We start from the raw sequence: 27,982 nt of genomic DNA, 5'->3' as shown, positions 1-27,982 counted from the left end.
TGGAAACGAACACAAACCAGCCCCCAGCAGCCTAGTCCTATTGCAGAACTATCAGCTTTAGCAAAAAGGAATGTTTTCAGCCTAATGTTAAAAGTAGAGATTAATAGTAGAGAAATTGCACTGCCTGTTCTTATTGTGATACCCTGGGCATCAAATGTGTATTTAAATTCATTTTCACTGACAAAACGGGGGTACTGGTCTGTGGCAAACGCCTGCAAATTCCCTACGTATGTATTTTCGTTTCCTGCTTTGCACAAAATCTGGAGAAATGGATTCCTAATGAATTTCAGATTGATTAAATTTAAATGCCAGTGTATCTACTGAGCAAGCTCTGGTGCTCCCATAAATTCTTAAATAAAACAAATGCTGTCGGTCAAAAGCGACACGAGCACGTTGTGTGCCCTGTGGATGACGCAACGTATGGCGAAGGTCAGCAAACCGTACAGCAGAGTCAGCGAACCGAGCACGCTGCTGCTTTCCTGCGCTCCTCACCGACAGACACACGCGTCTCTTCGGTTAGAAAGAAACCCTCTGCTAGTGTCTGTGTGAGTACAAACTATCTATACATCATACATGTAAATGTGTTTATTTCTCTCTGTAAGGGTAGTTACGCAATCATAATGAGCGTTGTGAATTTAGCTGGAGGTTGCCGTCAGTCGCCGGTGACTTCAGTTGCTGTGGTAATTCTATGCGCCCCTTAAACCTTGTTGGCAACATCTCCCAGAAATATTCATACCTGTGTCGGTAATAAGTATGTATTCACGCCAGTAGGATGAAAACATTTTGTAGAGAGCTCTCTTGCGACTGTTAAACCTTTTCTTTAAATGTGTTTTTTTAGCACCGGCATATTTGAAAGAACAGTAATTATGCAGTGCAAGTCGTATCTCAAAACCACACCCTGTTTTCTTCAATTCCTCTGTGAAGGCTTTCCGTGAGGTTTAGGAGTGTGTTTGTTGGGAATTTTTGACCATTCTTCAGGAAGCGCATCTGTGAGGTCAGACACTGATGTTAGACGAGAAGGCCCGCTCGTAGTCTTGGCTCTATAAGTGTTCTGTTGGGTTGAGGTCAGGACTCTGTGCGGGCCAGTCAAGTTCTTCCACACAAACTCACTCATCCATGTCTTTTTGGACCTTGCTTTGTGAGCTAGTGTGCAGCCATGTTGAAACAGAAAATGACAATCCCCAGACTGTTCCCACAAATTTGGGAGCATGAAATTGTCCAATATCTCTTGGTGTGCTGAAGCATTAAGAGATCCTTTCACTGGAACTAAGAGACCCAGCCCAACTCCTGAAAGACAAGCCCAAACTATAATCCCCCTCCACCAAACTTTACAGTTGGCACTACGTAGTCAGACAAGTACCGTTCTCATCTCATCTCTCATCTCAAACCCAGACTCATGTCTTGGATTGCCAAACAGAGAAGTCTGATTTGTGACTCCAGACAAACACGTATCCACTGCTTTAGATTCCAGTAGCAGCGTGGTTTACATCCATTATTGGTGATGGATGTACCCATTCCATGAAGCTCTCTACGAACTGTTCTTGAGCTGATCTGAAGGCCACATGAAGTTTGGAGATCTGTAGGAGACTGACTCTGCAGAAAGAAAGAAATTACCTCTTGAGGTCAAAACATTTATTCCTTACAGCCTTATTAACTCAAGATCTGTTTCAATTGCCTGCGCAATAGCTGGTATTAAAGTTTGTGAGCAGAAAATGCTCATATTTGAGCATCTGACCTTATATTGGAAGTTTTCCAAGCTAACCTTGGAAACTTTACCAAATCAAGAATTGTCCAAAACTTATCTGAACTAATGGTCTGTTGGGACCTGCTGTTAAGTCAAACAAGGACAGCGATCAGAATTTGGGTTATTAATTGACATTTCGTCATTACGAGTTAATAGTTATGTAATCATTGAATTAATGTAATTATTTCCCTGCCACTCGACAGCTTCTTTGGCTGCTTCAGCAAAAAGCACTCATCATGTCCAAAGGTACCGTGGTTCTGGCTTACAGTGGTGGACTGGACACCTCCTGCATTCTGGTCTGGCTCAAGGAGCAGGGCTATGATGTCATCACCTACTTGGTAAGGTTTGAAGCCATGCACGCAACAGTTGGTTTAGTTTTATGCTGCCAGGCTTTTGCATGTTGTGTCCTTTTGGTTGTACAGTTGGCTTTAGAAAGGGTTACAGGTGTTCACTGTGGTCTGTTATTAAAAAAATCTATAAAAACAACCCCAAGACCTACCGTTTTGGGTATCTCTGCATGGGTCAAAAGGTTTGGATTCATAATGACAGCTCAAATCTGCCTGGATTTGCGTTTTGCCCCACAGCCACTCAGAACTGCACGGTAGGCAGATTTTCCGACTGTCTAACTTCATTTAGTGATTTTTTTAGGTCAGTGGGGGTGGGTGTCAGCCAAAGGTTCATAGCTGTTGAACAGGATGTACACCTCAGCTCTAGCTCTTCAGTGGAGTAAAAGAAAGCACTCATCCAGTACATGATCCAGTGTAATGTTTCATGAAATTACAAAACCATGCACTTGCGTGAATTTGCTAAACAACAGTCACATAAACAAAAACCGAGAGGGTTTACTGTGCCACTGTGCAAGTATAATTCATGTATGATTACTGTTATATGCAGGTTCTTTTAGAGCAGCTACAATTCACTTTACTATGTGAGAAAAATAGTCCCTTGCTCAGTTCAGGAGATCAGTACAGCCTCTTCATGGCCTCGAGTGGCGTTCACGCTCAGTTGTTGCATCTCCTCAGCAGATGTGATCTGAACTGCAAGACGGTGGACTGTCAAAAATAACACTTTGGTAGGCACGTGCCTCTGTGTGTCGATGCATTTAATTTAGAGAAGAATCTAAACTAGAGAACCTGCATATTTATCTTCTTATTGTGTTCATCCTGTGTCCCCTGGAGATTTCAACATCAACGTTCACATTCACAGCGCTTTTCTGTCTTTCTAGGCCAACATCGGGCAAGACGAAGACTTTGAAGCTGCCCAGAAAAAGGCGGAAAGCCTCGGTGCAAAGAAGGTAAGCGTCAGTGAAACAGGATGTGTATTTGATTAGGATTTGTTTGCAGTGTGAGCAACATCAGAGAATGTCAGCTACAATGCTTTTAATGCTTATGCACAGCCCGACCAATCCTGGATTTCTGGCACTGATCCCAATACTAATATTTTTTTCTAGATGTAGAAGTGTTGCAGTTATAGTAAAGGCGGAAAATTGTTATTAATTTCATTAGGATTTTATTTCACGGACGAGTTAGCAAGGCAGTGCTTGATTCTGCACCACAGTCAGAGTCACAGTCAGTCTTCTGGACAAATGACATGATGGAACCATTTTAACAAAGCCCTGTTCTGTGTCCTCGCCTCTGTGGCTGTGCAGGTTTTCATTGAAGACCTTCGTACAGAGTTTGTGGAGGACTTCATCTGGCCTGCAGTTCAGGCCAATGCTGTCTATGAAGACCGATACCTGCTGGGCACTGCGGTAGCACGGCCCTGCATTTCCCGGCGTCAGGTGGAGATTGCACGCAGGGAGGGTGCCCAGTTTGTCTCACACGGTGCCACTGGAAAGGTAAGTCAGACAATGGGCATGGAATTATGCCGTGTGGGGTAAGAATGACCAAAATCTGCAAATGTGATTCCGGGAATAAGTTTACATCTTTATTTTTTGAAGAGCAGGGACATAAAATCAAATGCAGGGCTTGTGAAACAAGACTAAAGCATCAGTTTTCTTATTATAAATTAAGCCTCAGACATGGCGGTTAAAATTGAGGTGTTTTGATCCCAACCAATTTCAAAGTACAGACTTATTAGCTAGGTCTAGGTCTAGCTCTCTTTGCACAGTTGCTTATTAACCTAAATAAGACTACAAAGTTAAAATCTACCCTTCCTCTTTCAGAAACCCTTTCTATTTAGTCCTTTGAAAAGAAAGAGGCATAACAGCTGAATAACAGCTGTCTTATTTCTAAAGTGAGCCTTTTTAATGGGAAAGAGCGTACAGCTCAAATGGTAAAATAGGAGCACAGAGTTTATTTGGTCAGAGTTGGTAATTTAACAGATCAAGACAACTTTGAGTCAGCTAAAGTTCAAGTGTCCTGACTGCAGCTGTACCAGATGAAGATGTTTTCAGGCTGCATGCCAAGAACTTTCTCAGCCTAGGTTGTGAAAGTGACAGTTTGTGATGTTCTCATTATTTAGACTTACTGCAGTTAGCCACACTTTCATGCCATTGTTTTCATATCCCGATTTGACCCGATGTATGTTCAGAGCACAAATTTAGCTGTGTTAGTAATAGTTCCTGTATATTTACACTGCAAATTTATGGAGATTTTTCTGGGATTCATAATATATTTTCAAATATATTTCTGGAAAATAAAAAAAACCCTTTAAAAAACATCTTGTACTTTTTAAATACATTTTCCTTCTATTATTTTACGTCTTTTCTGAAATGCAGTGTCCACATGTTGTCTATAGATGGAGTCAAAAACCACATCATGGAGTTAAAGTACAGGTTTAAAACATTGTAACTTCTTATAGCTGTGTGAGAGGCCGGTGTACCCTGCCTCGTGTTTCAAAGTGCAGCCCATTTATTCTTTTACTATTTGTGTTGATAATGAGGAAACTATGGAAGCTTGTTTAAGCCACAGAAAAATTGAGTTAGTAAGCCAAAAGTAACTATTTTTAAATTTTAGGATAATAATCCAAAACTCTAAATTGTAGATAACAAAAATGTTTAGTAGGTGATTTTTTTTGTTCTAGTGTCAGAAACAAGCTTCTATAGAAAGAGACAGTAGAGAAACAACTACTAACAACTAAGAAACAACTAAAATTTAATCAGTTCATCCATTAACACAAAAAGTAATCAACAATTCTAAAAAATTTGAGTCAGTGTGAAGTAAAATAGTTCATTTTAAGGTTTTTTTTGCATAGTAACTGTGATTCATTTGGTTTTCTTTACTGTCTTTGATAGTACATGGAGGGCATTTTTGAGTTTAGGATGTAGTTTGGGGAAAACTAATTGTTTGAATATGTAAACTTGGGGTTTGGGGTCTTTTCTGGCCCTTAATAGATAAAAAAAATAAAGCAGATTATTAGTGAAAATATGAATAAATGATTAAAAATGTTAGCAACAGCCCTGCTGCACACACTTTTAATCATCTGTGTTTATTGTAAACTGATACAACAAGTAACACAAGAAACATCGAGTTGAACTGTTGTTTGCACTTTTCAGGGAAATGACCAGATACGCTTTGAGCTAACATGCTATGCCCTCTACCCTGAGGTCAAGGTGAGTTTGTTTATTTATTGTGTGGATGTAATTTGCTGACACTGTGGAGTAATGTCAGTATAGCTGGAAAGAGTTTCTCTGTTTGTGTTCTTTAGATCATCGCACCCTGGAGGATACCCGAGTTTTACAACCGCTTCCGGGGGAGGACGGACTTGATGGAGTATGCAAAGGTAACTCTGTCAATGGCATAATGTCAGAAACACAATTATTTTACCCCCTTTATTTTCATAGCAATGGGTCTGTTAACATTTTCAAGGTACAGATTCACCCTTTGACTAAAAAAAAATCCTAACAATTACCTGATCAAATCTCCAAGTCCTAAAAGTACCATCCACTTAATAGTGACATTAACATTGTCCTGAATTATTTTGAAGAAAAAACAATTATTAAGCATGCAGTGGACTACCAAAAAAGGAGATTAGAGGCTATATTATAACGAACATTTTGCATTGAAAGCTTTAATTATTTATTACCTCAGATTCTCAGATTAAATTACTTGGACTACTTGTATTCTGGTGGACGTTTGTCGATGTAGTCGCATCAAAAAAAAAATGATGGGCCGACCAGTTTTTCCCACTAGAGGGTGGTCATGATGTTTAGCCAACACCTTTCAGGCAACCCTGTGAGTTAATTGTGAAATGTACTTTGTCTTAAAGCGCTGATTTTTTTTTTTACTTTAAAAAAAATAATAAAAATATATGTATACAAAATGTCTTTGTCTGTAATCCTTCAGTCAGAACCTTCTCAGTGGAGACGTACCCTTTTGCAAGTCGCGCTCACAGGATGTAACTTAAAAGCTTCTTTTGCTGTTAAACTGTAGGAGCATGGCATCCCTGTGCCTGTGACCCCTCGGGCACCTTGGAGCATGGACGCCAACCTCATGCATATCAGGTGAGCAGGACTGGTGTGATGCATCTTCTTTAGCTCTTATTTCAGAATCTTTGATTTTATTTTATTTTTTCCAGTGAGAAACTTTAATTGTTCAAATTTCTTTACAGCTACGAGTCGGGCATCCTGGAGAATCCCAAGGTAAGCTCGCAATGTTTAATAAAAGGAAACATAATTCATCATTTTTTATATTTAATCCTGCGGGGACTTACTTGTGTTAATTTTGAATTTATATTAAAGCTGTTACAGTATAATACTTGTTAACTAAAGAAATGCCTTCCAATATGGTGTTCTGTAACTGTTCTAAGAAAATAGACCAAAAATTGTTTTGTGCAGACTGTCTGAGGCATTTTTTTCTAACCTTCCTCACTGACACCCCTGTTCAAGCTTGTAAAAACAAGAGCTGATCAGAAGAGTTTTGCACAGGTGCAAAGACAATTTAAGTGAACCTGAAAAGGTAAGGTAAGGTTTTGCCTAAACTTCTGAAGGATGACATCATCTTCAGATCGGTACCTGTTCTTGAAATCGATCGTGAGAAATAGAAATAAACCTGCATAAGCCGCTTGACGGTACATCTCATTTTTTACCATTGTGAGTCATCTCTTCAGCATCCATCTCATGCGCACACGCCGAGCTAACAGACCTAATGCTGCGTTTTTGTGTGTACATGTGGTTAAATGTGTCAGACACTTGGAGGGACACATCAGTAAACCTTCCCTTCAGTCTGCTGACCAATGCCAGCCCTGCCAGAGACAAACATGATTCACTCTCCCACAGTGCCATGGGTGAGTCAAGGGTTTGATCTCTGCAAGGTTAAAGGTCAGTGCAGTACATACAGGTTGCCCCCAGTGACCCCCCCACGCCCCCCAGAGCTCCCATCCCTCGGTCGTTGTGTCTGTGCCTCTGTCTCTCCTCACCCCGGGTCCTCGCCAGGCCCTGGGAAGAGCCTGGGACACACAGACACTGACTTGTCGTCAGCAACGCTTCTACTAATTCCCGATTTCATGGGAGCCTGGGAGGGGGAAGGGTTAGGGCGTTGCGCCCAGCTGGGGCCTCCTGAGTTCCAACCCCAACTCCTCGGGACCTCATTGTTCCACTAGTTGCGCCGCCGCAGGCTGCGACGTGGGAGGGGAGCCATTTCATCATGACACCGTGACACCAAAATGTCACCAGTAACAGTAAAGTACAAAGACAGTGCGCCAGACAGATGAGTCCCCAATGGACGGGGTGTCACAGGGAGGCGAGGGGTCCTGCGCTGCTGGAGCGGAGATGCAGGGGCAGGGCCACTGTAACTCACAGACCTCCATCTCTTGCTGTCTTTCTCTGTCCCTTTCCCACCCCTCCGCTGCCTCTTTAGTGGCCGTCCTGTGGAGAAATGTTTTGAAAAGAATGAGACGAACCAGCTCAATAGCATAGCGATGTGTGTGTGTGTGTGTGTGTGTGTGTGTGTGTGTGTGTGTGTGTGTGTGTGTGTGTGTGTGTGTGTGTGTGTGTGTGTGTGTGAGAGAGTTAATTCGGGAGGGGTTTGTGCTGGACCTTTTCTCCAATATTGAATCGATTCATGGCCTTAAATACAATGAAATATTTATGGCACAGAGGTCTGAAGTGGTAAAAGGATTTGAATATATTACCCCAGAGCCTGAAATGTGGGACTAGGTAGAAATTTCTTTACAAAAAAGAAAAAAGTTTTCAAGTCTTTTTGTTAAAATTTTAATTAAAAAAAACACCAGTGCAATTTAAACTTGGGGGGGGGGGGTAAAAACCAAAAAGTCACTTCCCCCTCCAAATTCTTAAACCAGCAGGTCACATTCTGATCTACCTGAAGGTCATCTGATAGAGGTCACCTTGCTCTCTGTGCCAGCCTGTCTCTCTGCTCCAGTTACAGCCCTGAAGGCTGAGGTCGGACCGCGACTATTCAGACGATACAATAGTCCCCCCCTCTGTATCTGTGATACAATGGTCCCTCTCTGCTGAACACCGTCAGATTAGAAAATATCCAAATGGTCGCTCATATGTTCGTCTGTAGATAAGCGTCAGCAGTTCAGGTTACTCTGTGATTAACACTGTATCCTTCCTGATAACCCCAAACCAGGTCACCTGCACCACAATGGCTGCAGGCTTTTGTTTACTCATCTCCATATGGCAACGTTAACCTATGTGAAGACATGCATTCATGCCAGCTTTAGCTAGCTGTTGCAGACTGTTGGCATGCATCTGATAAGTGCACTGATGTAGTGGTTGTTATAAAGTTATTAGATTCTGGTGTTGCTGGGAACATGAAGGTGTAGTCTATGTTTTGTCCCCTGCTTATTCTTTACTAATTAAGAAGAGATATTAGAGACTGTAATGAATATGAACGTGCAGGGTTTTAATGCCTAGGATTTGCCTAATTATGTTTCTGGAAACAAAATGCTAACTAGGAAGGCGATAAACAAATATTATGTGCTGTTATATATGTTTTTTTGACTTCATAGACCACCACCAGTTGGCAAAACAGCTGAGGTTTTAATTGTTGCTTAGCACCTCTTATGTTCTGTCATCCATCATGTGTGGTAAACAATCCGGCACTTGTGTTTGGATGTCTCCACATCCTCAAGCTTCCTCACTGTCCCCGCTCTCTTCGTCCCTCCACACATGAGCAGTCAGAGTCCGCCCTGAGGCAGCTTGACACTCGTCCCGAGTCATTAAAACATCACCTCGGTCTTAATTATAGCCTCTGTCAGCGAGTTTCCCCGGGCCTGCTTCTTTTTCCTTTTTTCTTTGATCCGGGAGCTGATGGCCCACTGCTCCCGTTGACCAGGAGTAAAGGAGCGAAACGCCGTGCCCCTGCCCACCTAGAGGAAATGAAAACTTGTTTGCTGCCGTTGACATTTGATCGCTGGAAAGATGGATGGTCGGAGGACTGCCTGTAGGGGTAGGAAGTGGGCTCGTAGGTGTATGTATACATGTCAGTGTGCGCTCTGAAGCAAAGAGATCAGTATTTGTCATGCGCCTTCGCTGCCCTCAGGTCTCATTAGCCTGACCTGTTCTACTCGGCGAGTGCTCTCTGTGCCCATCTAAGCATCGTCATCATCGCAGCTTTGCCTTCATAGACAAGCGCCTGCTGTCCTCATTAAATTCAGCCCAGGATGTGACACTATCCAAGGGCGCTATGAATATAAATATCTCTACAGCACAACACGAGCATATTGTTTTATTCTTGTCTAAATTTGCCATGTTTGCATTTTAAGGAGAAGGACAGACTTGAAACGTGGTGATTTTAGGATCATTTCCAATCTGTTGCGCCAAACATGTTTTCCTTTTTTTTCCCTCTTTTTTTTTTTTTTTTTTAAACCATCCTCTCCCGCTCTCTTCCCAAATCCTGCTTTCTCCTCCTGCCATTTCTGCTTCTTTTGGCCCCTTTTTGGCTTTGATTGAAAACCAATGAGGCGACTAATAAGTGGAAAGATAGAAATTTACTTGCTTTAAGTTCATGCGTCAGCCTTCTCCTTTTGCTGCCCGGGCCACGTTTAGCACAACAATATCGCAGAAGCAAAGACTGCCAAAGGAGCTGCTCTGTGCTACATGATGGTGCGCTTCACGCCCCATTTCCCACCAATACCCCGTCACCCCCCGCCTTCGCCATCTCTACCTTTTCCTCTCTTTCAGGGCCACGGCTTTGGGACAGGTCCACCTGCAGGGGGTTTGAATTGAAATGCATTGATCTCTCGCTCACTGGAAACAACCCTGTCCCTTTACGTTTCCTTTTTTCCCCCTTCTTTTTTGTATTCAGTAGTATGTAAGTTCAAGCTCTCAGCTTTGGCATCAGTTTTCGAGCATTACTGCTACTATACTTTTTAAATTAATGATTTTTTTTTTTAGCTGATCGTGTGAAAATACTTTAGTGGTTATTTTAAACTCGGACGTTCTTCAACAACAAAAACAACAGGTTTCCTGTAGTGTAGCATCCCGCCACCTGCAAGTATTCTTCCAGCTGGTGCCTCTCATGTGCTGTGTTGCATTTGCTGGTTAGAAAAAGATTAATTCCCTCTTCCCTCTCCAAGAGTAAGCATCGAAAGGCTTTTTAGGGCAGTCATTTTGTCCCTCTCCCATTCGCTCTCATTTGGCATCTTTCAGGGCACTGAGGCAGAAAATGAAGGAGAGGGAGACGGCTGCCTTCCCAGTCAATTTCGGTGTTTAGTTAAAAGGAAGGAAAGTGATTGCGCTGCTCGTTTTCTCCTCACTGACAGGCGGCGAGCGGATGCCGATTAGTTATTGAATGATGATTTAGAGTCTGGTAAAGCTTTCCATTTAAATGCACCCAGTGGTTATTTTGCATAGTCCCCCTGCAATTTGCCTCAGCTCAGGAGACATTGGCCATCATCTTGTCCTAATGCCGTGTAATTGTTGGAGGGGTGCATCGCTGGGCAGGCACGTCAGACCGCCACGCTCTTTTAGGTCCCAGCCGTGACTTTACTGAAATCGCTCCCGGCTCCCGCCAGCTGGAAAAAAGAAAAACGACAAATGTCTGTCAACGAGGACAACTTTAGTGGATTTTAGGGTGTAGACTTGAAGGTCTTATTGTGCGATGCCCATTTAGGGGAAGATTCTTCATTTGAAAATAAAGCAGAAGGGGAAACGTCACTCAGAAAATCACAAGTGGAAAACTGGAAGATTAGAGAAGAGTGAGAGAATGGCAGAAACACGATAGAGTCGGCAGATTCTCTCAGACGGGCAGAGCTGCTGCTCAGATCGGTGCTGTCGTAGCATCAGTGGGGTTTTATTGTGTTTTCACTTGTCAGGTATACACTGTTCTTTAGGATGTGAGTAATTTCATTCTCGTGCCCTTTTCCACTCTTTCTCGCTGTGTTCTGCTTTTCCTCGCCTTCCCCTGTGGTGCAGGGCCACACGGGGAAAATGAAACCAAATAGAGGAGAAAAATGGAACATTGATTTTTTCCCCCCTTTTTTTTGTCTTCACTAAAGTCCTGATGTCGTTTTTAGGTCTCTTCTTTTTCACGCATCATTCCCTCTGTTCTTCTGCCCGCCGTGTCCTCACACAACAGTCTCTTCATACTGTTTTTTTCTTCTTTTTTCTTTTTGATGAGGTCTCAAGAGGTCAGAGTTATTCTTCTCAGTGAGTGAAGTGTGTGAAATGGAGAGAGTGAGTGTGTGCCTTTGTGTGTTTTTCAGAGTCGTGCACCGGCTGACCTGTACCTGATGACCAAGAACCCAGAAGACTCTCCAAATGTCCAAGATGTGCTGGAGATAGAGTTCAAAATAGGTTTGTGGGCTCGCCACATGTGTCACCTGTTGATCCCTCCATCAGTCTGCATCTGTCTTTTACCTGTTTTTGCAGTACTGTGCAAAAGTTTTAAGCCACCCATCGTTTCTTTTTGCTTTTATTCTGTTTAATTTTTAAAAGTTTTCAGCAATAGGTCTCCAGGTTTTTTTTTAAAGCTCTTTCAAAGTTTTTCTTTGACTGCTTTTTCACTCATTTTCAGCTCCGCCCTTGTATCTGCCCATTTTCAGAACACCGCTTTTTGTTAAGCCAATGATCAGTGAGTCATTCAAGCTTAAAAAAGACACCTGTATTGTCTACAATTAACAGACAGCTTAGCAAAGAAACTGTTTTAAATGGTATATTTGGGTGCTTTGTTACTACCAGGCGGTGGCAAAACACATAATTTGCTGCAATTTCTTTTGCTGAATCTATGAAAAATGCCCAAAATAACAGTTTGACAGAGATGGCGTAGGATCAACACACAGAGCTTTAAATGTCCTTAAGGAAGTCAGGAAGTCAAATTTTGAAATAAAATTATACCAAACTTTTTTTTGGAAAATTTGGCTATATTCCATTCAACACAGTGCAAATGGCTTGTAACCGGAAAAAAAAAAGCCACAAAAAGTCCCCAGGGCCTTTTAAGGGTTTTAAAGAAGCCCAGAGAACTACTCCTGAAGACTATTTGAATACATTACAAGAAAGCTTGCCTAATAAGAAGTGTAGAAGAAGAAGCATGTGCTTTATATACTGTGTTTCTGTTTGCACATCTTTTAATAAATTGCTGCACCTTTTTCCACAGTTTTGTTGCAAAATATAAAGAAATCAGGGAAGGTGCAAGTCCTTTACACAGTACTGTTCATGTATATGATGGATGAGTTTGTATAGCACTTTCCAAAACACAGTTAAAAAGTCCTTCACAGTCTGAATAAAAGCTACACATTAGAGATACGTATACATGTTCCAAGATACAGACAAATAATTAAACATGGGGTCACATATTCATTCCAACATACACACAAACAGATGTAAACGATGGTCCAGAGTAAAGAGGAAAAGATTAAGGGAAAGTTAACTTGTAAAAATTAGTTTTCAGCAGCCGTTTAAAGCAAATCACAGATTTGGCCGGCCTGACAGGCTGAAGGAGGCTTTTCCAAAGTTTGAGCACCGCAGTCTCAAAAGCAGTCTCGCCTCTGACTCTAAAGTAAGAGGGTGGAACAGTTAGGAGACCTTGATTCAGCCATTTGAGAAGTCTGCTGAAGCGATGATGTCTCAGCAGCTCTAATAAAAGAAACAGGGGCCTGTCCATGTAGAGCTTCATATGTTAATAAATTTCACTGGGAGCCAGTGAAGGGAAGAAAGAAGGCCTGTAATGTGTGAGAATATGCGTTCAGCACTAAACGGAGACTGGCTAAGGAGGACTGAGAGATGCACATCAAGAGCGAGTAAGAGTAATCGAGGGAGGAGAAGATTAAAGAGTGAACTAAAAGTTCAAGATGACTGGATGACAGTGAAGGCTCGATTTTTGTGATACTTCGGAGGTGAAACCTTTATCATGCGAATTGAAAAACAGACAATTCAATTGACCTGTTGCCATGTATTTGATGAATAATTGAAGAATGGATGTGGTGATGGAGGACCTGCAGAGGGTTGGTGTGACAGATGAGCCACTGTGGTGACCTCTAAGAAGGAGGTGAATTATATGAAGGATAATCACGCAGTGTTTTTAGTGTCATTTCTTTGTCCTCTGCCTTACTTTGTGTTGCTCCATCAAACCTGGAGACATTCTGTTGCATGTCATGCATAAACATTAAAAAATGTGTTAAATTTAAAACTTCTGTTAATCATCGTTAAGACGTCGCGTCCACTATCGCTCACTGTCCACTGCAGGCCGTACCTCATCTTGTTACTTAACACTGATGGTTACAGCTGTAGGGCTACAGATCTGAGGCGGACTCAGCTGCACTTTATCACCATTTCTGACCACCCAGTCTTATCCCTAACCCCTCACAGCATTACTTGGTCCCAATCTGCCATGTTTGACCCGGGGGCACACACACAGGCCGGAAGCATTAACTCCAGCTAATACATTGAGCCCTGAGGGGCCAGGGGAACGCTCATTAGATATATTGCTACGAGGCTCAGGGTGAGTAGTAGAAAGTGTCACATGTTTGTGCAAAAAGAAAACAGCAAGACACATCCAAGCCTGGGGCAAATGGCACAGATGTCCCTTCATCGTGGTTCCTCAGTGGAGGTTGAACTACGGCAACATCAATAGGCTGAGGAGACACTAGCGCCTCTGATTGAACAGACTTAGTGGGCAGCTTTACGAGCTATAAGCTATAAGGGTAATTTAAGGGAAGTTCAAAAGTTTAGCAGGAAATTTTAAAGAGCAAATGAAAATGCCTTTCAGTGGATCCGCAACAAAAATGGATACCCCGATCTCTCTTTACCAGTTTCCCCCAAAGAAATGTTTAACTCCGAAACAAGTTGCTCGGCGTCGGTTATCTGGAGATGCTTTTGTAAAACAGCGATGCTCTAGTAAAAGCCCGGTCTGGTTTCGCGGGCCCTTTGCATGCCTGTGCTCCATTTTCACACATATTCTCTGTGCCTTTTATTGAGCGCTCTATGACAAAAGCTGTTTTAGTTGTCACACAAAGGCCCAAGCCTACTCCTCCCTCTGAGCACAAGATCAGCACAAGAATGTTTCATTTCATTCCCCCTCCCACCTTTTCATCCCTGCCTTTCTCACCAACGTTTTCTCACTGATTAAAAAAGAATATTTAACGACAGGAACCTTTCTACCCCCGTCAAACGCTCCGTTCCCCCAATCCTCTCCCCTTTTTTAAGTGAAAAAAAAAAATCATCCCTCCCTCCTTTCTTGCCAAAGAGGTAAGGAGGAAAAAGAGACACAGAGGAAAAATGTAAAGCAGTAATTTTTCCTACAACTGTGTCTGCACTCCCATTGTCTGCACTGTTAGGCCACAAAAAAAGAAAAGAAACTGAAGAAAGGGGATCATGAGTGGAAAAATACCCCCTCGGTAAATGATAGAACCCGGAACAGCGCAAGGACGAAAAGAGCCGACCCCTGCACTCCCACGTTCAGATGCTCAGCTAATTTATTTAAACTTTTAATCTAATTATTAAATATCTAGGAGAGGGCACGTTTTAAAAAACACACTGCCCTCTCCTGCTTTCACTCTTTTTTTTCTTCTTCCCCTTCTTCTTCTTCTTCGTCTTCTTCTTCTTCTTCGTCTTCCATGGGAGCCACCATGATTCCCGCGATATGAGAATGGGCTGTCAACAAAGCCCTTGTCTAAAAAAATTAGCCAAGTCCCTCACATGTCAGTCCCATTAGCGCTTAGCAAACGCTAGCTGAAAAGCAGAGAAGTGCTGCTCTTCTCTTCAAAGCTGTTTGACTGACAACTGCAAGCACGCTCAAGTGTGTGTAGGCCTCGGGATGGACAGCGCAGCGGATTTCGTCCTGCTTCCTCCTTGCGCAGTCTTAAAAAGGATATATACCCCCCCTCCTTCCACCTCCACCTTTGGCCTGCGTTGCTTTATCGAAGGCCACGAATAAGCAGGTCTATGACAGTGATTGATGCGCACTTGGGTTAAGTGTGCGGAGAGATCGTGGACGTCTAAAGAGCAATAGGAAGATGAGTGCAGGTGCTTTAGCTTCCAGCGCATGCGCAAAACACACACAAGAAGTGAGAAGGAAAAAAACCTCAGAGCTGAAGAGAGTATGGGTAACAAAGCTGTGTGTGTAATTGAATTAGGTAAAGCCAGCCCACAATTTCACAGCTTTCAAATGAGAAGGGCCTTTGAATTTATTAGCCCTTTTCTCCATCTCCTTTTGTAATGGCTTTCACTTTTAGCTGGAGACTATTTATTTGACTGGCTGAGATAATAAGCGCTTGTCAACAGATTTGATAAACTCTGCTTTGTTTTTGTTTCTTTTTATATTTGTTCGGTGAAAATTAATAATTTGTTTTTTAAGCCATTTATCCAAAACATTTTTTTTGAAACTAGACTGAAAGTAAACTCATGGTTCTTTGATGTGTTTCTTGTGTTTTTGAGCATTACATTAATTTATCAGCTGCCTGCTTTGCTGTAGTTGTTCTTTGTTGTATCAGAAAAGCAGAGAACTTGGATATCAGCCTATAGATAAAATTTTGTTCTGTTTGAATCTCAGATGTAAGAAAGCATGATGTAGAGGATGGATAACGTCCTGCATCAAAGCTATTTTTAGTTACTATTTATGATTCTGTTTCTATGTTGGTGTTAAAAAAAAATCTTTTTTTCTAAATCAGTATTTTATTCCTGCAGGTGTTCCTGTCAAGGTGACCAATATGAACGATGGTATTTCCAAAAACACAGCACTGGATGTCTTCTCTTACCTCAATGAGATCGCGTAAGCATTTTTCTGTGGCTTCAAAACAACACGCACCTTCTGTGTACGGCTGTAAGTAAGCCTCTCTATCAGGATAGTGTCCCCAGAGGTGGAGCAGTGGTTAAGTTTACCACCTCTAGAATGATGTCTGTCGCTGCTGGCCCTGGGATCAATTTCCACCAGTTTTCCCTCCTGCGTTTCTCTTCCAGCCTTGTTTCCTCTCTCTGCTTTCCAACCGTCAGTGTAAATGAGAAATACTAAAGGTGAACCAGGCGACACCACAGAACAAACTGTTTTCCTCTGCTGCTTTTGGGTTTCAAGGTGTTTCCTGTGATTTTTATTTTACACACACTTTTTTTTCTTTAGTTCTTAACTTCAGACCTTCAGACTGTTACAGATTATCTATCGTTTACATAATCTATAATGAAGTTATACAAACTACTACTGTTACTAATGCAGCACATTTCTATTCAGTTTAAGCACTCAGATGATGTTGATGATGCATTCCTATGATTGCATGATTGGTGTGTATCTACCCAAGATATTTTGGGTTTATTTGAATTCTTACTGCTCTTTGACACAAGCAGATTTACATAGTAGTGCATTTCAGGACTAAAACATGTAATTCTACTTCAGCACACAGCATTCATTGGGCACTCTGAGTCAACATTTCCCGCATAAACGACGGTCAAAAAGTAAAAAACACACCCCAAAACAATAGCTGTATGGGCCACATTCAGGTGTCATTTTCCTGTAGTTGCTGTAGAAGCTGTTCATTCAGTATTAAGTAGCTGTGAGCCAAAGGGTCTGCAAGAATCACTTGTAGTAATTTATCGATCTCTAAATAAAAGAGTTTAACTTCAGGCAAAATAAACATTTATGTGTTATTCAAATGTTTTATGCCTCCACATTTGTAGTATAATTCTGATAAAGTCACAGCAGGCGGACATTGTGCCAGACACAACCCTGGTTTCTGGAGCTCTATTAGCCCTCTGTCCTCTAATAGGATTCCACTGGAATGTTCCAGATTTTGGAGAATTCCGAAAGAAAAGGGAAATCTGATAACAATTAAAAACACCTAAGTGTCAAGTGTTAATTTAAAGATCATGAGTAGGTCTTTTAAACTATATATGACCATTTAATATTTCTACATTTCATTATCTGTTTCTTATTATCTCTTTCTCCGCTTCCTCTCTTTCATCTGCCTCAGCCATCATTGCTCTCTCTCCTCCCTCATTCTCTTTCTCATCACCTTCAGCCTCAGCCAAGACTCCTGAACTCAAGTCAGGGGTCTAACAAAAGAAAATGTGGGTAAACATGCTTATTTATTACTGGTACCGCCATAGTTAGTTATTGCAGATCCGACATGCAACCCTCCGGACTGGAGACATAAAACAACAGCGAATGTTCTTCCAGGTAATGTTAGGCTCGAGTATTTTAAAAATCGCCCTTTCCTTCTGACAAATAGCTTGGTTACATTCTCACATCATATCAGAGTTTGTTCACTAAGTGTGTGAGCCACTTCAAAGAAAGTTTCTCTAACAGCAGCTAATGGCAGCGCTCACTGATAGAAAAGTTCAGCATAACTTCAAAAACTCACCTTAGCATTGCTGTCATCAGATAGAAGTGGGATTCACTGTTTTACAGCCTCATTCAGAGTAAACAGGCGTGGACACCTGGTACAATACAAGCTGAGGTGAACAAACGACAGGCTGTATTCACTACAGATGAACTCCAGCTAAAATGTATGAGGTGACTCGGGCAGGTAAAAATGTAAAATATTTCAAAATATTTTTATTTCTGATTTATTGCTAAGTGTTGATATTATTCAAACATGTTAAAATATATAGTTTGCACAAATATACTTGAGCTGGAGAAACATGCTGGCCGCCCGTGGCCATTGTTAAGGAATGCATAGCAGCTGGCTGAGCATGTTATTCGTGGACTTTTATAGGCAAAAAAGTGTAACACACATTTTCAATCAACAATTTCCACCTGTTTTCTGCAGTGAGGCCCAAAATGTCACACAGATTGAATAGAAAGGAATTTCAAGGTCAAGAAATTAGGGAATTGGCAGAGCACTTCTTCATTTTTGATGATCTAAATAATTTAGGAGTTTATCCAACAGTCTTGTCTTTATCTCTTAGGGGAAAACACGGAGTGGGCCGGATAGACATTGTAGAGAACCGTTTCATCGGCATGAAGTCCCGAGGTAAGACTTAAAAATGTTTTGTTCTTCTTTGTCTCTTTTTTGTGCCAGATTCACCATTCCTGACTTACTTGAGCAATAATATCCACTGTAAATGCAGTAAGGCGCATATATTTGCACTTACTCTGAACTGCCTCATAGTATTTTAATTTTACATGCACTGAAAGCCTTCCTTTCAACATCCAGAGCTTTCATCCAATTTGCAGTTATTTTACATGAATGCTTCAAGTGTCACCTCTGCTGTTCTACTTCCATAAAAGTGGGCCGGGTGGCGAGCACACTTCTTAAGAGAAATGTTTTTCCTGTGGTTCACCTGGAATCATAGACTCCAAAGTTGCTTCCATTCACTTATGCATGCACACATACAGAAAACACACACCGTGAAGAGGAAAGGTGCACACGCTCCAATGGATACACACAAATGCACAGTCGATTACGTATCTGCGCACATATCGCTCTAGGATGGGGTTTTTTGTCTCTTTATCTTTGGCATCAGCAGGCAACTTGAAAAGCTCCTTTGTTAGGTCTCTACATGTATTACCACAGCAAATATACAGGGCCAGCGAGCAGCCCTGGCCTTGCGAGACACGCTTACACAAACTGTCCTCTTCCTCCCCGACACTATGTGCTATGATTGGCAAATTGACTGGCCAACAAACTGTGGCTGTGGCGCCACTTGGCAGGTAGAAATTGGAAAATGGGAAGCCCACTTTTCTCTCCCCTCGACTGAACAAAAGATCAAAGCTGTTTCCTACACTGAAGCAATAGGAAGAGGTGGAGCAAGAGGTGCCCGAGTGGTTGAATAACTACCATCAAGTGTTCACGTTGCTGTCCTCGGAAACGGCACTCGTGTTAGCACAATAGAAGATGGGAGGAATTGAGCGGGGACATGTCATTTGTGTTGGGTCATATTTATTTGTGTGGGGTCAGGGAGGCGGCAAGGATTGAAATGGTTTGTCAAGAATCTTGTCACTGTGCTACAAAGCATTCAGCAGCCTGTGTGCCAGACTAACATTTCCCTCCTGTCAAAACACTGTCAGACCTCTGACCAGTGCACCCATGATGGCCTCAGCAAAAGCAGTCGGAAATGGCCTCATCTTTTGATGAGCGGGCTGCCTCGTCAAAAACTGCTGTCAGACATCAAGATGCTGGCTCTAAAAATACTTATAAAAGTCTTTTTTTAATGTCTTCATCTAAAGAGTCCCACCAATAATTAACCAGCTCATCTTGATCTAGAACAGGGGCGGGCAACTCCAGGCCTCGAGGGCCAGTGTCCTGCAGGTTTTACATATCACCCTGGGTCAACGCACCTGAATCAAATGATTAGTTCGTTACCAAGCCTCTGGAGAACTTCAGGACATGTTGAGGAGGTCACCCCTGATCTAGAAGATATTTAGCTTTATTCGCTTGCTTGCGCTACCTGTTTATGCTCAGCTAACAGTTTGCCTGAAGGGTCAAAGAGGATCAGCTTAAAAAGAATAAATTCCTGTCCTGAACCCCTGCAGGCCTGCAGCCATGGTTAGCATACCTGCACTGACTGTATAAACCTCAAAGCCACTGGATTTTCTTTCTTTAAGCCTAACTAAACTGCCACTGTTGGGGCTTAACCAGATAGCGTTTCATTGTTTCCTACTCTTCGTGAAGCTAGTTCTGTTTTCGGAGCACTTAAGCCGAGTTTTGTTCGGGGGCAGTTTTAACTCATTTATCTGATCGAGCCTAGAACGGAAATGTCTTTACGTGCCCTCCGTGGCCCAGGATCTCCAAAAAGCCACAAGCCGCTCTTGCTCAGGTGGCAGCCTTTTTGAGGCTTTAGACAATTAGCGGCATCACTAATGCTTTGTTTTTTTACCTCCCAGCACAAAATAAATGCTTCTCAGATCAGCAGTCTTTAGGCTTGTACAGATTCGGATTCGGACACTCAGGAGTTTGGAAGAGTTTAAGTTGCATTCATCTGTTAAACTTTAGGAAAGAGCTTTGAAGCCAGAAGCACATCACACAAACTGTAGTGAAGTGTCTGTTAGGCAGCGTTGCTCCAATCGAAAGTGCGCTTGTCATTCAAATTGACAAAAGACATGTGGAACCTTGTATTGAATGAAAAAACTGCGTTCACAGTTTCTCAAAATTTCAGCTCGCTCCAAAATTGATGGCACTGATAGAGCTTTTTTTTTTTTCTTCCTACGGTCAGATCTTGTAGCAGTTTCCTGCCTGCCCTCCTTTTGTTTTACCTGACATTTAAGTGACAGCTTCATTTCTCCTGTCATCTACCTCATCTTTTCTCCCTTCCACCCCTCCCTCCCTGTCCAGAGGGGGTAAATTGCAGGGTAGTCAGAGCCCTGGTCCAGACTCTGGGCTGGCAGGGGCCTCCTAACCTGTCACAGGCTGATCCATGTTTTGTGAGCACTGTGAAGGCCTGTCTGTCAGATGGCTGATATAGCTGTTTGGCTGCAGTTAGTTCAAATGAACAGACCTTGTAGTTTATGTTGCTATGAATGGCCTGTGAAGATTATGCCTTGGAAGTAATTATGTGCACTATCCCAGTGCCTCTAAAAATATGATATTCATGCGCAGTCAAGCTTGTAAAGGTGCCAGCACTCTCATCTAAAACCCAGCTGAAGTCTTTTGTGCAAGTTTGACTTTGTTTTGTTGATTTTTGCTTTGGTTTGTTTAGGGATATATGAAACCCCAGGAGGTACAGTTCTGTTGAAGGCCCACTTAGACATTGAGACCTTTACCATGGACAAAGAGGTGCGGAGGATCAAACAGGGGCTTGGTATCAAGTTCTCTGAACTTGTGTACAATGGTGAGTGCCTAAAATATCTCATCTTAATTATGTTGTTTCCTCTTATTCTGTTTTTCTCCTGTGCAGTTCCTGTAAGAAAGAAGCAAACACGCTCCATGCAGCCGTACACTGCTGTATGTTCAGCGTGTTTACACGTGTGTGTTGAGCTTTTCTCGGCTCAGGTGTCCTAATCCTCCCTTCTGCTCACTCTTCACCTTCATCCACATAATAGGATCAGTGCCATTACAGACTGACTACTAGGTTGCTTCAGTTATACCCTCCAGAGGCAGGAAACACACACACACACACAAAGGTGATACTTTGAGGAGGGCAGAGATTAAACCCATTGTGGGTTTAAATCATTAATAACTCTGCAGATAGCAGACGGCTGGTAGTGGGACTTATGTTAACAATCCACCTGTTCAGCATCTGGTTTTTTTGCAATATTTACCTAAACAGTGTTTTATAGGAGAAGACGCATTTGACACTAAACGACTGATTAGCGGTCAAATAATTGCTTAGTTGATTAAAATGAATCTAAATCCGCTTGCAGGGGTTTAAAGAAAGCCCAAATCTTAAAGCATCACTTTCACATCACTTATGAAAGCAAAAGACCAAAATGACAGATTTTTCTTTGATTGACGATTTAAAATGATAATTCGTGTAATCTTCTCAAACAACCACTTAACAGAGCCATGCTGACATCTAGAAGCAGCTAACACGAAGATCAAAAAAGAAAGGAATGATTGTCTTTGAACATGGCCAGATGATGAGGTGGAGGTCAGCCTCTGATGAGAGAAGGACCCCTGCTGAGTGGGGTGTGACTGACCTCTGAACATATATAGACGTGTCCCTCGCCCATCTGTCTTAGTGACTGATGATCCAGCTCATCAAAATTGGAGAAAAGAAAGGGGGAAAGGAGCTTTACCTGAGACAGAAACGAGACCAGAGCAGAGAAAGAATTGTATCTCATAAAAGAGCGAACAGTCAGATCTGAGTGGCCATCCATACTTGTATTCAATAAATAAGGAAAATACAGTGGAAAGATTTTAAGCAGTTTAGATGTTAAATTGTTATTCATGTGTTAGTCCCAAACGTATCCATTACAAGGCGTCCTGATTCCAGGTGTTTGGCTTTACATGAAAACAAAGAAGCAACAGTGACGACTAAAGTCCCCAAAAAAACAAGTTGTTTAGATCAACGTGCCTCCCAAGTGTCTTTGAAAAACCATGTGCAGGTGAACTGTGAAGAGCCACCAAATTTGATCCGAGTTGGATTTTTAACACTGCATTAAAGTAAATAAGAAACAAAAAGTCAAAAGCTTCCAGGTTTTATTATAGCACTTATGTAGATCTTGGGCTATGTGATCAATACAAAAGTCAGCAACACAAGCACTTTTCCACAGTCGTGTAAGCAACAGGTAAGATCTTAAGAGTACAATAGTTTCTTTTTCTATAGTTTCCATAAAACGGGTGGACATGGCAACCATGATGATATTCAGTGGCTATTTTGGAACTAATATGAAGCCTTGAACTTCATTTATTATGGATGAAAAGCTAAATAACCAGCTAACGCTAACTAAGCTTGGTTTGCAAGGTGCATCCGTTCACTAGTGCCTCACATAAACCCTGATATCTTGTAGTTGGTTCCAATTAGCTTACAAATAAAGTTCACAAAGTTGAAAATCCTTCCATTAAAACACTTCAAAGATAATCTAAGGGTCCACTGACTCCAGTTAGCAGAGGTGAAGCTTAGCAGATGGTCTGCATCCACCTGTCATTCAAAGCATCCACACAGAAAGACACTAGAAGGAGAGGGAACCGTTAGTGATGTGAAGCGGGCGGGTCCTGATTAAACCTTTTCCCATTTTTGAAGGGACCGTTAATAGTGATGACTGATAGAAGTGAAACGTACTGCTGACGTGCTAACTAAGCTACAGGGTGACCTTGAATAACCAATCATGACCAGCTGGTAGCTGTAAAGTGACAACAATATATCACTGCTTTATATGTGGATGGGGATCTATAATGCATCATTTTAAGCCTTGTTACCATTAATACTGGCAAGTTATTAAAATATTATCTATGAACTGCTTATAAATAGGCTGTACACATGTTTAATTATTCTCTAAATATGGGATCTTTGATGGGGACTCTATGGGGATTGACTCATTTTTGGGTGGATGCCTCAAGTGGTCATTCAAGGAACTGCAGGGGTTTTTTTTGTTTCTTGTTTTTCTGCCCTGGTTTTGTCTTATCTCTCCATCTGCCTGGACTATAATAAAAACAACTCCTAAACCAACCTTTGCATTACAGGTTTCTGGTACAGTCCAGAGTGTGATTTTGTGCGACGCTGCATCGCCAAGTCCCAGGAGAACGTGGAGGGCAAAGTGCAGCTGTCTGTCTTCAAGGGTCAGGTCTACATCCTGGGACGAGAGTCACCTAAGTCCCTGTACAACGAGGAGCTAGTCAGGTAAGCAGAGGATGAAATACAAAAAAGTGCATATGTGTGTGTGTGTGGTTGTAAGACAGAAGTGACAGCTGCGTGTGGTGCTGCTCTGGTGCATCCACATGTTCACCAGTCGGCCTGTTATTAGGTCACTTTGACAAAGCTCTCTGATGATCTCCACATCAGCATACTTAACTGACCCTGCCTCACAAAGACATCAGAGAAGTGTCAGACTCAGTTCCTGCAGGGCAGACCTCAACACCCCCCCACCGTCCCGGCCTCTTAGCTGTGGTAACAGTGGGTTTGTTCAGGAGGGTGACCCCTAATGCCCTCTGGGCAGGCTCAGCACTGACCAAAGTGAAAACCTCCTCCATATGTCTCTCCATCTCCACGTCAGTCACACACACACCAGTTGTACCCTAAAGTCAGAGAGCTAATGGTGTTTTCAGCCAGACGAGAGAGGTGATTTCACTCGGCTTTTAAGAGGAAAGCACCAGCATGTCATGCTAGTTAAGCAGGTCAGAAAGAGAGACACTAAAAACATGCCTCACACAGTCAGCCATTCAGTTCCTGAGACTGGTTTGGCAAGCGAAACAGCCAGTTTAAAAAAAGGAGAAAAAAATCAATACGGTGAGTGTACATTTTGTCCTGTGAGAGAGGGGGAGATAAACAGAGATTATACTGTACTCAGACCAGGCAGGCAGCCAGCTTTAGTAACCCATACTGGCTTGTTTCAGTTTAGTTTTTTTTACTAATATTCAGTTTTCTCTAAACTTTCAACTCGTTTTAGATAAATTATAACTCCTCATTCCTTTAAACAGACAATTTGCTGTTTGGCTTTAGTTGATGAACGCTTGTGTTTTGATACGAGGCTTCATTTTATAAAGTCACATTTCTCAGCAGGGATGATACGTCTGTGTGACTCAGTGTTGTGTTGCACCATCGCAAAGTCCTCGGGGCCACTGACAGATGGGCCAGTGGTTCCACATAAAGGGGCTCTTTAGAAACATCAGCCCCCCAAAAAACTCTCACATTAGTCTCAAATTTAGTCACTCACACTGACACACGGTTTTATTTCTTACCCATGGAGAGCAGGTTTTTCTTGATAAGGTGTTGTCTTTTCAGGTAAACACACACCTGTGACTACAGACCTGTCGCCCTACATGCTAAACCTGAGAATAAATGCTTGAATTTACGAGACCAAGCCGACTCTCAGGTGCCTTTCAGCAGTTAAAAACAAAAAGATATTGAGTTTCATATATACTTTTCTTTGTTGATCGTATACAACAAAGAAAAGTATGAAATTCTTTATATGTGGCAACGTGAAACCAACAAATGTTTGGGTTTTTACTAAAGTCTTAAGTAAGATGATGAAGTTATAAAGAAAATAGTCGTAATAGTTACAAAATTGATTTTGTTCATCTTCTGGCCTCTCCTATTTGTAGTTCAAATGCAGTGCCAGCTGGAACCGCACCAGTGCTCAGTTTCTGAAACTAGTGTTAGCATTAACATTTAACAACAATGAGGAAAACATGTCATACATTGCAATTTTTTAAAGATCATAGATCTCACTGCATTTTATAAGATCTGTGTTTGAGATACAGAATGTACATATATAGAATAAAGACACTATTTTATTTTAGAGGTGCTCCTGATGAGCTTTTGCTTTCGGTATGTAATTCTGCCTCCAAGTAAGAAAATAAAAACTCAGTGATACACCTGAAACAAGAATATGCTTTTATTTTTTTCTGTAGTTATCGATAGCTTTCTCCAGGTAGCTGAGATGGTGGGACGCCGGTATAACCAGAGTAGCTATGAAAACTACCCAGTAAAAGAAAAGGAGCAAAAAGGGATAGTGACAGAAGCTAAAACCAAGAGTGAAACTTAGAAGGGGATTTGCTCAATGAAAAGAGCTCCAGGACTTGGGAAGGTTCAGAAGTTTCAGCTGGAATTATATCTACTAAATCAGTTAGCAACAAAGCCTAACAGCCTAATACAAAAGGGGCTTTAAAATGGAGGCAGAGGGTAAGGGTGCAGGGGGGAAGTTGTCTATTGGCACTTTAGAAGAAACTTTATTGGATTATTCTTTAATCGAGAACAATGGATAAAACAAACTGAATGAAAACTTGATCTATTTTGGGAAAATGCAGTGAACCAGAACTTTCTTAAGTGCTTTCTATTGTACAATAAAATGCATAAAATCCCCTAAAAATAAGTTAATACGCACTCATTGGCTACTTTAGTAGGTATTGCAGCACTGGGTTGGACCCCCTTTGCATTAATCTTCCATGGCACAGATTAAGCAAGGTGCTGAAAACATACTCCTCAGAGGTTTTGGTCCGAATCGACATGACAGCTCCACACAGTTGATGCAGATTTGTCAGCTTTACATCCATGATGAGATGATATCCTGTTCCAGCACATCCAAAAAGTGCTCTACCGGATTGTGCAGACCATTTGAGTACAGTGAACTCATTGTCATGTTCAAGAAACCATCCTGCTGGAAGGAGCGATCAAAGGACGGGCACACAGTGGTCCTAAAGGGATGGACGTGGTCAGAAACAATACTCAGGCAGGCCCCAAAGTGTGCTAAGGAAATATCAAACACACCAACAAGGCTGAACTATTGATACAAGGCAGGATGGATCCATGCTTTCATGTTATTTACGTGAAATTCAGACCATGCCATCTGAATGCTACAACACAAATCGAGACTCGTCAGATCAGGCAATGTTTTTCCAGTCTTCTCTTGTCCAATTTTGGTGCCTTGACCATGTCTACATGCCTAATTGCGTTGACTTGCTGTCATAATATTGGCTGATTAGATTTTGCTTTAAAAGCAATTAACCGAGCGTTCCTAACAAAGTGGCCATGCCAGACTTGTTGGAATGTTTTCCAGTTTCTACAAAACATGTAAAACTACTTAACAACACATTTTTATAGATGTAATATGTCATCGATATACAAACGAGTACTTACTTATGTATTAGATGACAAGCTTATTGTGAATTACTTCTTCGTTGCCACTGACAGATGGACGTACCTGACAGTGATACACCTGGAAGCAGCAATCTCATACACACACACTCTCACTTATTTGCCACTACATGAAAACCTGTCAAAATCACACACACACACATAGAGACCAGATTAGGCATGAAACCCCCGCTGACATCCTGTTGGTTCTCCACAGGCAACAGTAAACGGCGTCATTAACACAGTGGTAATACAGCCCTTCGCCGCACCCATCTGAGACAGAAATGTCACCCTCCTCGCTCTCAGCAGTCTCCGCTCTCAATTAGACTGCAGGGTTTCTTAAAGGAATACACAATCACATGCTTGCAGACACACAGGCACAAAGTGCTGTATTCTTTGTGGCCACTCACTCATAATGGTGTTCAGGTGCTGGGCAGGGAGCCTTGTATTGAGAGTTGATGATTTAGTTGTCGGCCTTTCTTTTTATAGTGTTTATCCTATCATTTGTTGGCAATTTCCTCTTTTGCTAAGTGCTTTTGAAGAATGAGTGCAAGCTGTACACCGGGAGTTGGGGGTGTCATAGAAGGAGAGGACTCAGTAAGGGAGTGTATTAAACACTGCAGGTAGAAACTGCTGTAATTACACAGCACACGGGCACTCTTTGTGAGACACACTAAGAAGAGATGACTATACAACAAGCAGCCTCGACAACATGGGACAACGCACCGCCGCAAGTTATAGATTTACTACTTTTTCACAAGAAGTGGATAAACTGGAAGACAGACAGCAGATTACAAAATCATCTCAACACTTAGCTCACAGTTGATATGATGGGATTGTTTGTAAATGGGTTATGTGCGTCTTTTGTGTTCTTGTATGCGTGAGCGTGTTTTCATTCTGCCGTATTGATGCGCTTTCATTCGGGACAAGCAACTAAAGAAGAGCATTCACAGGAAAATCAATTGGGACACTGTTTCAAAAGATTATCAATGATCCAGTTATCCCAGCGGTTGATGAGGCTCTGTCTCTCTTTATGTTCACGCCAGTGACGGCAAACACTTCAATCAGTTTGTTACCCCACTGTCCTCTAACGTTTGCCTTCAGTGTTTGCTCCCTCCTTAACTGATCCCAGATTTGAAGATTGCTCCCTGTTGGCTCACCTGCTTCTTTTCTGACTTCTTTTTGTTTCAGCATGGACGTGCAGGGAGACTACGACCCGTGTGATGCCTCTGGATTCATCAGGATTAATGCCGTCAGGTTAGCGTTCGCCTTAAAACCAAAGAATGACTGTTTATTAAAGCCAGCTCACACCTATGCTTCATCCTTCTTTATATATTTTTCTTCCACAGGTTAAGGGAACACCACCGCTTGCAGGGTTTGTCCAGCACCAAGCAGTAGTTGGTGTCAGTTGTGGAACAACACCTTCTTTTCTTGTTTTCTCTCTCCATGACGCATTACACACCAACAAATTTTAGTCTTTGTGCCTCTAGTATCTACCTTATGCCTTATTATGTAGTGTTGGTTGTATTAGCACAATAGGAAGCACATCATTTTCATAGTTGAAAGCAGTCATTCACACGTAACAGCAGGATTGGCTCACTCCAAAATATGAACTGTGGATAAACTCTTGATATGTATTTCTTAGTATTTGGTTCCCTGGAATTTTCTATTCTTGGCATCATTATTTTAATACCATGAACTGTTTGTATTCAAATAAAAAGGGGTGAAATTTC

The 27,982-nt window shown here is 41.9% G+C and overlaps 1 protein-coding gene across 1 annotated transcript; it reads left to right on the top strand.

The window, feature by feature from the left end:
* The first annotated feature begins 298 nt into the window (after nucleotides 1-298).
* ass1 (argininosuccinate synthase 1) lies at nucleotides 299-27,982 on the top strand. Its single transcript, XM_084935294.1, has 15 exons — nucleotides 299-545; nucleotides 1,948-2,082; nucleotides 2,970-3,038; nucleotides 3,393-3,581; nucleotides 5,241-5,297; nucleotides 5,393-5,467; nucleotides 6,118-6,188; nucleotides 6,296-6,326; nucleotides 11,357-11,447; nucleotides 15,774-15,858; nucleotides 17,985-18,049; nucleotides 20,715-20,846; nucleotides 23,141-23,297; nucleotides 27,441-27,506; nucleotides 27,599-27,982. Exons 1-15 carry the CDS (start codon nucleotides 306-308, stop codon nucleotides 27,645-27,647), a joined length of 1,512 nt encoding a protein of 503 aa, XP_084791420.1. The 5' UTR covers nucleotides 299-305; the 3' UTR covers nucleotides 27,648-27,982.

Source organism: Perissodus microlepis, chromosome 7, assembly GCF_051167445.1.
Source record: "Perissodus microlepis isolate ML-2025 ecotype Zambia chromosome 7, ASM5116744v1, whole genome shotgun sequence".
Taxonomy (NCBI): Eukaryota; Metazoa; Chordata; class Actinopteri; order Cichliformes; family Cichlidae; genus Perissodus; species Perissodus microlepis.
Note: the sequence above shows the minus strand (reverse complement) of the source record. Positions and strands in the feature narration are given on the sequence as shown.